This window comes from Galleria mellonella, unplaced genomic scaffold (genome assembly GCF_026898425.1).
Source record: "Galleria mellonella isolate WM207_F2 unplaced genomic scaffold, CSIRO_AGI_GalMel_v1 utg26138, whole genome shotgun sequence".
Taxonomy (NCBI): domain Eukaryota; kingdom Metazoa; phylum Arthropoda; class Insecta; order Lepidoptera; family Pyralidae; genus Galleria; species Galleria mellonella.
In genome coordinates this window covers 40,262-52,098 of record NW_026442058.1, presented here as the reverse complement: position 1 = coordinate 52,098, position 11,837 = coordinate 40,262, and the positions used below count along the sequence as shown (strand labels likewise).

Below are 11,837 nucleotides of genomic sequence, written 5' to 3'. Positions count from 1 at the left end.
ATTTTGTATAGGTATATATTATTAGTTATTTTCTTTATCTATCTCAATTATGAAATAACGCGTTCGTGATTCCCTGTTCATCTCAAAGATTGACTGATAGAGAATGCTACTAGTATTAAGTTCGCCTTTTGTATCGTGTTTTATATTTATTGATATTGACTTTTTATCCAATATATGTATTTCATCTATGTTATTTGAGATAGATAGAAATATTTGAGTTTCAATGGCTTCTATTTTCACATATACCTCTAGTTTAATACACTTTAATACCTATAACCCGGGGGAAAAGGGATAGTAATGGAGACTAAGAATCCCATTGCTAGCAATATACCTAACCAGGTCGACCTCATCGCGGTTCCCCCTGGAAACTTTAGTCTCTCTAATTTAGAATTATTTTTTTGTGAATGAATTATATGAACTAAATCAAGGGACCTATATTACAACTCAAAACCTATTTTGTATATTTTGTATTTTAGGTCATTGTCCCTGGACAATTGTTACTTTTCATGAAGCCATACAAATGCAACGATGCATTTAACTAAATCTTTAATCTATCTCTAGGAATAATGTAAAAATAAAGATCAATATTATAATTAAATAAAAGTAAATAGAAACTAGACTATTTATGTCATAAACATAGAATATTTATTTATTTATATAAATTAAACGTAAAGGAGACAATTTTTGTCTTTACTGGTATTTATTATTCTGAATCATAATAAACTATCACATCAGGGCCAATATATCAATTTAGGTATTATGCTTTTTCTAAGCATTTCCAATAATGTCATCATTTCTCCTTTAACGACACCTACCGGAAAGTCAGAGATCATTTATTCTACGCCGAGACCACACGGCATACTTCCAATATATAAGGTTTTAATAAAATATTTTGTATGCACACGATTTTTATCCCTGATGGGTAGCCAGATTTATTTCATGATCAATTACTGTTCTGGCTTTTTGTGTCACAAAGGATTGTTAGAATCTACTCGTAATATGCTAGCGAGCGAGCCTAACTGCTCGCCTCGTGACTCTTTTTACTTTAAGTTTAGCACTGTTTTCCATCGTAGACGTATTGATCGCAAATTGCTATTGTTAGAAGATTTTAGCGTCGGCCAAATTCGGATTCACTAATTTTAGGGTCTATAAGATAAGACTGCTATTCGGCAGACTAGACCTTTAATATTGTTTTTTTTTTCAACAGTCGCCACACTTAGCAGGCGGATTAGTAGTCGAAATTAAGCTTTGGTGACGTTTTTAAGAGAGATGCTGCTGTCCACCCTTCAACCAATAAATTCCCTTCCATAGTCCCCTCTTACGACTCCCACGGGAAAGAAAAGGATGGACAATCCTACATCATCAGAGCCTAACTATGTTTGTTTTATTTTTCAACAGTCGCCACACTTAGCAGGTGGATTAGCAGCCGAAATTAATCTTTGGTGACGTTTTTAAGAGAGACGCTGCTGCTCATCCTTCAACCAATAAATTCCCTTCCTTAGTCACCTCTTACGACACCCACGGGAAAGGAAAGGATGGACAATCTTACATCATCAGAGCCTAACTATGGTTGCCAACGCATCTGCCAGGGGGAAAAGGGATTGTTAATGATGGAGACTGAGAATCCCATTGCTAGCAATATACCTAACCAGGTCGACCTCGCGGTTCCCCCTGGAAACTATCATGGTTAATTCCTGATGAATTCATCATGATGAGCTAACTGGCCTGTTTTCATTCTCATCTATAACCCTTCACTGGTGTTCTGCCAGCATATACCGTCAGCGCAGGCAGAGTTAACATTCCATTTTCACCCATCAAAAAAAAACCGTCTACTAAGTGTGAAAATTACTGGCAAAATCGTCTAATATGTGGAGGCTTATATTCAGCAGTGGACAGATAATGGCTGATATGATGAATGTTATGTATTTAATGGTTTAATACAAACCTAATAAAGAAAAAGCGATAATTAGCGAAATATTAAGGGAGAATAATGCACGAGAAGCAATCGAGAATGTGACTGTAACGACACAATAAGACATTAAATAAGTCGCTAAGATTGTGAACACGCCTCAAAGGCAGTTAACCCGTGGCCATCATACAGTAAATATCATACGCTTTGTTATCTACCCCGGCTGTAAGGGTTCATGTAATTGCGTTAGCTTCTGAACAGCAAACATTCGTTATATTAATGTCTTAATTACGTCATTAAGTAGGTCTAATTAAGGCACTGCGGCCGAGAGATAGAAAGTTTTATTTTTATAGTGTCTTTGTCTTCGAAATTTAAAGTTCTTTTATCCTATAGCCACTTTTTAGTACCATTGTTTTTTAATGAATATTAATGGTAACAGTGCAAGCGTTGGATAAGGTTTTACAGCGATCCGGGATTTTCAAGATAGAATTTCAGCTCTAAACCTTTGAATTGTCAAAATTCATTTTTTTTCGAGCAGTACTTGTTTTACAGCTACACCGGGCGCGTACAGAGGCGAATTCAGAAGGTACTCCAAGCCGTCGAGAAGGAAGCGATGTAATACCGACTCTTACCGATGATTGTACAAGCCCAAGAGCGCCAGAGTGGCTCGGACCTCGGCTTAGGTCGCTACAATCCGTACTCCGTCGAGGTACTAAAAGTCGGTTGGGTATTGAGGGGAGAAGTGTAGGCGAGTTGTGCTCAGATGCGTACCTGATTATGCATGAACGGTGTGATAGGTGTCTTCGTCCCCTCCGGCAGGGACGATGTAAATTTTGCGAGTGTGCACGCATGTGTGACGAAGTTCCGCGAAAGGGGGAAAGGGAAAAAAGTATTTGCTAATATGGTTGGATCATCGGGGTCCAAGAGAACGTGCCTCGGGTGATGAAATCGGGAACAAAATGCATATTTTACATGAAGTACTTTCGAAAAGCGGACCGATCGATAAGCTACATCTAGAAGAGAAATTCTTAATAAAAGATGTCGGCACCATCACACAATATTATCAATGGTATCATAATACATAAATAATTATTTTTCTAAAAGCAACTTCAAAGAGGCAATATGCATTTGACGCGCGAGAATTTATTTGTTTGCTACGTTTTCTCCGAGATTTCTAAGTATATTTTTATGATTTATTTTTAATTCGGTACAAAAAGCTCATGAATTGATTCGCCAAATTGTTATATACTATACTGGATTTTTTATGATATTATGGCTTATTTAAAAATTTCTGGTTCTTTTAAACTTGAGGATAATTCTGAAATCATTATAATCTTTTTAAATGAGTATTAAACTAGTTAAACAGAATTTTTTTTCAAAAAAAAAAGAAGACAAAAAAATGTTTGGATGCGTAAAGCACAGGGCCGTACAAAGTGACGCACTTTGGGAGGGACCTATGTTCAGAAAACGATTGCAGTAGGTTGATGATGATGGTGAAAAAAAATTTAGAGCTCCCATATTAATTTGACAACTGGAAACGCCATGTCAGTATGGGAGATACGAGATATTTCGAGTCACGTTTCGGCAAAAAAATATTTAATAACACTCAACTGAATACTCTAAACATATGCTAATAAATTTGATTTCTTTCTGTATATGTGTAGCAACGTGAATTTATTTCTTCTTAATTGCTTCTAAACAGTTTTCTAATGTAAGTCTATTTGGCAGCGATTTTGTCTTCGGGGCTCTAGGTTTGCCAAATGGGACTGTTTAATTGCTATTTGGGTCAACACAAAGATACTTCAAAACGCTTGATTTTTCGAAGCACGAAACATAAAATCTTTTCTCTTTAAACTTAAGAATAATGAGATTTTTCTTACATGCTCGTATCAGTTTGATTTCATTGATTTTTAATGCTATTTATTATGTCTGGGTTTCTTTATATTATATTTAAATTTGATAGTGATAACGTCGTTTACATTTAAATTTTTATCCATATCAACCGTTGTCTACTGTTGAACGTTGTAAGCTTCCCACTATTAGGGAATTTTGCTAAAAGTTGCCACGTTTGGCAGGCGAATTGGCAACCGTAGTTAAGCTTTGGTGATATTTTAAGAGGAACTCTGCAGCTCATCTCTTGATCATTTAGTTTCCCTAGTTACCCCTTACGGTACCTACGAGAAACGAAGAGGTAGTCTATACTATGCCGGGACGCCATAAAAAGATCATAAAGTATTTTTAATTATAAATATATAATTTATGTTTACCTGCAAATGACTCGTAAGTGTCAGATGATCTGTCTCCACTAGTACACCGCCTCTGACTTCGTCGAGTGACACGGTACTGTTTCCTCTATACCAATGCATTTCAGGCACGATGTCTCCAGGATGCAAATGGAGTATTGAACACTTCAACGACAAGGTTTCACCGCTCTCTAAGAAAGCCTCTTTGCTCATTCTTATTTCCGGCGCTGTGAACATACGTTATACAGATATTATGAATGCCTTCGCTGAAGATTGTTTCGGGGAAATCGTTCTATGAAGCGGAATCTTGAAGACTCTTTAAGCGAGATACGTTTGGGACGCCATCCGGAAATAATGTACTAATAGTGGAATGCGGTTAAGAAAATTTAATATTGTACGGGAAATACAAGTAGTATGAAACAAGTTACTATGCAATTCCTATGCTACTATCTAGTGTCACCAAAATGAAGATAATTTTATTAATATTTTGATATTTTATTACAGTTAAGAAGGCTATTTTGTATTGCAATCATAAAAGACAAAGACAAAACACTTCGTATAGATAAACTAAGATCATTATTGACTTAAATATAAAGTTTTATATACATACTAATATGTTTTGATATAGTTTAACATTTATATGAATTTTGTGATATAGTTTTATGTACTTACGATGTACAATTAATTTAAAACGTCTTATCATAGGCGGATGTGTAGATACATGGCAGCAGTATATACCAGAGTCCTGAACTTTGGCATCTGATAATGATAATCTCCAATTGTCACCTGCTACATCCATTCTGTATCTGTGAATATAGAATATTAGTAAGTAAAGTAACTAATAAACAATAAGAGTATGGGCTAAGTGATGTAACCGTGAAGCAGCTGTGTTTGCATGGCTGTGTTTCGGTTTGAAGGGTGGGATATGGCGTGAATTTACTGGGTACAGAGGAATAACACCTGAGTCCTCAGGAATGGCAACGCATGGGGGGTATCATGGGTGAAACAGTATACTCTGTTATGTCCATGCTACTGCTCATGTCTATAGGCGACGGTTACCACTTTCCATCAGGTGGGCCGTCAGTTTGTTTGCCATTCTAAGTTGTATAAAAAAAAAAAAAAATGTAACTCAGAAGGTATGACTTATCGTTGATACGATTCTGATGGACATGAACATTTTATTTGTTAATGTACATTTACAATATGGAGTACATTTATTAAAATCAAATATATATAATTTAAATAAACTTAGTTTTATCACGTCTTCAAATATGCTAAATATAATTTAGGATTTTGTTTTAGAAATTGACAAAATTAATATGGGATTGACACAAGAACATATAAAGTACATTACGTAAAATATTTATCAAAGTCACTTCAGAATTGCATAAAGTATGGTGTAACTTCCCATACAAAAACATCATTGACATTAAAATCGAACACTTTTTGAGGTAAATTAACAATGTAATCAACTCGAGCCTTATACTCGTATTGTTCGATCTTAGTAAATAAATTATCCTTTACTAATATATTGTAGGTAATAAGATCCTAAGCTCGATTTTAATCAATATTATCCACAATTTCCTTATTTCAGTATTTGTTATCCACTATTGAACATAAACTACCATATGGAACGGTTCAGTCTTTCCTGCATCTATTAATTCCTTGTATGTATCTTAAATATATTTGAGGCTATTTCTTGCAATGTCTATGTACAGTATAGGCTGTTTATAGGAGAGCTTCTATGATCTTCAAATACTATTATTAATTCAACTTTTTCATACCTATAATCCGCAGTGTGTGTATCTAGATCTAAAGTAAGTAATTCTAAATTTTCCTCATCAGACACTCTAAGCCATGAAACCTGTAACAAGAAACAATTATATTTATTATAGGCAGTAAAAATATATTTAACAATATATGACATTAAGCTCGTCCTTGTACAAAGTTTTATTGCGCAATAAAGAATAAAAAATAAATTATATTATCAATTTTAAAAAAATATGTCTTATGTAACACTGTGTAGGAGAATTTATCAAATGTATTATTATAGTTTTCTAAGCATCTGTTATCAATATTTGGAACAATTAAAATTTCTATGCCTTAAACGATTTCAAAAAGGATTAAATTCTTAAACAACATCTTTGCATTTCTTTTTTTGTGTACTTTTATTTTATTAATTTTAATAATAAATTTCGCATATGATGCAGTTTGATTTCTTGTTAATACCATCAGTTTTATTATGAATGAAGTCGTTGTTATTTTACTGCGTAGATTCTTATATTATTTTAAAATTTTCTTTGAGTTTAGTGTCTATAGTTTTTATTACCATTTTATCTCTTAGCGACGTTACTTTACAGTCGAATATGACTGTTGAGCCAGTATCTGCATCGAGTATCGTGTCATCAGACTCCTCTCCTTCAAATGACGGTGGTTTGAATCTGAAACAATAAATATTTTTTACTGACTTCATCATTTCTTTATTCAAGGTTTTAACAAGGTTGACGATCAGAAAGCATACTTGGTATTCTCAGAATTATTGGAATTTTCTATCAATCAACTGTTAAGATGTAATTTGGATTATGGATAAATATTTATTAATATTATAAATGTAAAAGTGAGTTTTTTTTTTGTTACCGTAATTACTTAATTAATCACAATGAAATTTGGTATATACGTGCTATATAGAATAGAGAAGTATACTAGAATAGAGAGAGAAGAGGCTACTTTTGTCCTGTTCTGTAAACATATCCCGGTCACGCCATGCTGTCGCGTGTGAAAGTTTATAATTTATATTTTTTTACAATACAGATAATTTATATATTAACCATTATCTGTTTATTAAGAGTTCTTCAATTGGATATGACTGTATTTAGAGTTTATTCGTCTTTATTGCATTAACATCAATGCAAATTATTTTGATGTGTTTTATTTATTCTATTATCTCTGTTTTTAGTACTTATCTTTCTTATTTGCTTTTTAAGACATGTTACATTATGTAGTAAATATTTTATTGATTGGTATTTGATCTCCAATTTATTATAGTTCAATACAGGCGTATTATGGTTTTGTTCCGCTAATCGTCTCTTACGATATCATGGAGATGAAGAGGAATGGCCTCTTTTCTGTTGTTAATCCTTACCGCATTGATAGCGGATAAGAATATAGACAACTTTTGTAGAAATAAGATATTTTTCTGAAGTATATATTATGTAATATACTATACAGATTAATACAGAAAACATAGAAGCCGCAAAACAATTAGCAGTTTATCTAAAATATTATACTAATGATACTGAATATTTTTCTGAATTTTCAAAACATAGGTCGATGAATGACGAAATATTTAAAAAAATATAGTCTTCTAATTTATCTCTGAAAGGGGAATTAATGATTTAAATTTCAGTTTCATTTAACTAAAAAAAACTTTTGGAATTATTACTGTTTTTATGTGATACAAAGACAAATTAGCACTTTTGCCTTTAAAATGTTAAAATAACAGTAAAAATAAGAGATAAGAATTAATGCAATCATTTAGGTCTTCATCATCATATCAGCTTTGAACTGTCCAATGTTGAACGTAAGCCTCCCCCAAGGAGGGTTTTGCTAGTAGTTACCACGCTTGGCAGAAGAATTAGCAACCGCAGTTAGACTTTGGAGATATTTTAAGAGATACGCTGCTGCCCATCCCTCGCCCTCTCTTACAACACCCACGGGAAAGGAAAGGGTTGGCCTATTCCATACCGGGACTAAACGGAAAGACCATACTAATTTACCTGACAAAAAAATACAGTGCTAAAATGTATAAGTTAATAGTAAATGTAACTTGAATACGATTATAAATATAAATATTTTTATTTTAAACATTTCCTCAGCCAAATTCAGCCACCATCTTTGATTACCTTTGTAAACGGTGAAGATAATGCTTTGTTTGTCTTATATAGCCACGCGCGTACCCCTTCAAACAATCTCAGATACCCTTGGGGGTACGCGTACCGCTAATTAGGAGCCATTGCAGTAGAAGGCAATTAAAATTAAGTAAGAGGGTAATTGAACGGAGAATTTTATAATTAGATTATGTTATGGAGTAGAATAGAAATGCCTAATCCAACTCGAATATACACGTATTATAGATGTATTATAATGTAAAAATCTTTTATATTTGTTTATTTATTATTTGATTTATTTCCTAATTCATCGTTTTGTGTATAGTTATTTAATTTAAATTGAGACTAATCTAAAATAAGCATATTAGATATCATTATAATCTAGTTTAGGAGTTATATACAGCAAATTTAGTTTTTTTTTTATTTTGCATGTCTAATTATGACGAAATATGTGGACTTATACCTATTGTTTATTGATAAATGTTTCTTATAAATATTTATTGATTAACTTAATAAATACAAGGAAGGAGGGGAAGAGGGAGACTGAGGCATAGTTACCATCAAGCAGATTAAGGAAGGAGTTGATGTCGTGTCGTATTAATAGGTGAAGAGACTCGTTGAAAATCGTAGTGAGTGGCAAGAGCTCCGCCGACAAGAGCGCAGCTCTTAAATAGGATAGATAACTTAATCAATAGTGATAAGAATAGAAACAAAAAAAAATAGAAATAATTTTAAAATGAAGACATTAAATCCATATTAATACTATAAATGTGGAAGTATTTTTAATTGTATGTTACCTCTTTACTGCTTAACGGCTTAACCAATCACTATGGAATTTGGTACACACATATCACCAGAGGAAGAATTTCTACAAAAGTCGATTGCTTGGGTACCTCTGTCGCATTCGTGTTTCTACCGTGAAGCAGTTGTGTTTGCATGACTGTGTTTCGGTTTGAAGGGTGGGATATGGCGTAAATTTACAGGGTACAGAGGAATAACACCTGAGTCCTCAGGAACGGCAACGCATGGGGGGTATCATGGGCGAAACAGTATACTCTGTTATGTCCATGTTACTTCTAATGTCTATAGGCGACGGTTACCACTTTCCATCAGGTGGGCCGTCAGCTTGTTTGCCATTCTAAGTTGCATAAAAAAACATACAATATGAGATGGAGAAGAATATAGGCTATTCTTTTCCCAATCGGTGAACATATCTTATTCATACGGATGAAAAAAAGTACAAACTGGTATTATATAAATTATATAAAAGAAAGAAATTCAAGTAATCAAGTAAAAAATGTTTGCAAATCTTGGTTATATTAGATTAAGCTAAGAGAGATAAGAGAGATAAAGATAGTGTAATTATGAATATGTCTGTAATATATGAATAATTTCTTTATATCTTCCAAAGACATGAAAAAAAGAATAAGTATAATAAATAATCTGGGTTACTAAGCGTTTAAGATCTATTTTATTGAATTATATACCTACCTTAGATGTACAGATCCAAAATACTCAATAACCACTAAGAATAATGACCTATTTTTTCTTTGAAAAGACTTTCTAGAGAAAGGTCATACTCTTGTAATCCTAACCCATTCAGAGGACTCAAGAAAGAGGTAAACAATTCTATGCCTAAACAAGTTTACGCTTCTGACTTATTCAAGGAAAACGGCCTTTATTCTTTATAATTAGGACACAAAATCCGTCACATTTTGCATTAGAGAGACTGAGATATGTCTTTTTATATAGAAACGGCGAAGTGATTGTTCTCTAGTCACTGAAATAAATCCTATATATAAATTGAAGTGTAAATAAATTTAGACACCAGTTGTACTGCAGATGTCGTTTGCGTAGCGTGTAATTGAATCTTTTCGTGGAATAGAAATAATTTCCCGATGTCTTTTTTTTTAATTAAATTATATAAGAAATCGACCTTTTATTTTTTTTTTATTTTTACCTTTTCAATCAGTATTTCTAAATTTAAACTTGGAATTTATAATCAACTTTAAAAAGGTAGAGATGCTCAATTCGTTTATTGCTTAATGTTCGTTGCCTCATAACTCCTTCAGTTAAAAATCTATTTGGAAAATTTTGCTTTTTTTCTATCTGAAAGGATAACAGATTGGTTCTAAAGAAATTGAATCAAAATCGTTTCAATAGTTTAGCTCGAAAATCAAATAACTAGGTTTTTCCATAATTAAAGATTTTTTTGTGGACACGATCTTAATATCTTACTTATTTCAGCCACCAAACAGTATATTTGTATACTGAGTTACAGATGATTGGTAAAATGACAATATAATAGTGAAATTACTGGATATTTAGTAGAGGGAGACTTTGTACAAAAGTCGTTTGCTTGGGTACCTCTGTCGGATTTGTGTTTCTACCGTGAAGAAGCTAGTTTGCATGGCTGTTTCAGTTTAAAGGTTGGGATATGGCAGTGAATTTACAAGGTACAGAGGAATAACACCTGAGCCCTCAAGAATGGCAATGGCAAATGCAAGGGGGGTATCATGGGCGAAACAGTATACTCTGTTATGTCCATGCTACTGCTTGTGCTGGTCCCCCCCTTTCCGCCCCTGTGTACCCCTTCATATAATAACTACCCTCTAAACTAAGCTACACATGGAAAACCTACAAAGCCTAAGAAAAGCCTACGAAGGCTTTACCTAATGAAAACCCATGAAAATCTAGTGAAAACCTACCCTAAAGAATGGCCTAACACCCTCAATATAACCCCATACCTATATTGCCTTATACACCCCAAACATCCTATGAATCATATAAACCCTTACAATAAACACATAATATTGAACAGATCTTATAGTAGAACACTTGATCATTTGGCCAGATAAATAAATGTGTGATCGTCTAGTAATGTAGGACCCGTTGTGTGTGTAATAACCAAAAGGTTCTTTAATTGGTATATGATAGGAGTTAAATAATGAAGATGATTGATAAATATTTAAGGATTAAGAATAATTAATGAATTATACTCATAATTCATGTAACTAGGAAGTTAGAATATAATATATTAATTTAATAGTAAATTACAGAATAACTGTAATAATAAAAAAAATGGGGGAGCGGTCGGGCCCCTCACACGCCCGGACCAGTGGAAGACTTTCCAACTATCTATAACTCTTCCTCCAAAAAGGTAGGGAAGGGTATTACTATTTATTAATGCACTCTGATGGTAATAAGGGAATGAGTATTCTCAGTTCCAAACCAAACATAAGTACATTTACTTCAACATTACAGTGGCTCCACCAGCCCCACGATGCTTCCAGTATAAATTGGTGTTTGCCAGAGGCAAAAGGATCGGAACTGAAATCCCAGGATCACTCCGACACGAGAGCTTACTCATGGGCGATGACCCTTTCAGTCCTATATGGCGACATAGAGATCACCCACTAACAGTACGAAACTGTTTCCCAGCGTCACCCTGTTACGAGCTTACTCAATGGGGGTTTCCCTTCGGCTCCACAAGAGATCAGACCAAGAAGCGAGATCACCCAGACACCAGAACCTACTTTGATGGGACATAACCCTTCGGCCCTATAATGTGACATTAGAGATCACCTGTGAAGACAGTCCGATAAAGATGAAGATTTGTGTGATAGGGGATACCTTCCACACCCTGGAATTGGCCAAGCCGTATAATGTTGATAATTGCTATCATAACATAGCATTGTCAATTTAATATTATTTACTTAATACCAAGAATACTCAAGGTTCAAGTTAAATCTGTTGATTAGGCCGGAGCCTAAGAACGAGTAGTCCAACCCATAGGTC

The 11,837-nt window shown here is 33.8% G+C and overlaps 1 protein-coding gene across 1 annotated transcript in view; it reads right to left on the bottom strand.

Annotated features, from left to right (window-relative positions):
* Positions 1-4,176: 4,176 nt before the first annotated feature.
* Positions 4,177-11,837, bottom strand: part of LOC113514899 (uncharacterized) — a gene marked incomplete at its 3' end in the record, with an annotated part of 28,039 nt that continues 20,378 nt past the window's right edge. The window contains exons 3-6 of the mRNA XM_052895032.1: positions 6,482-6,593; positions 5,937-6,016; positions 4,825-4,958; positions 4,177-4,379 (exon numbers count right to left, since the gene is read on the bottom strand). Coding sequence (XP_052750992.1) covers positions 4,177-4,379; positions 4,825-4,958; positions 5,937-6,016; positions 6,482-6,593 — 529 coding nt within the window. The remainder of the gene's footprint in view (positions 4,380-4,824; positions 4,959-5,936; positions 6,017-6,481; positions 6,594-11,837) is intronic.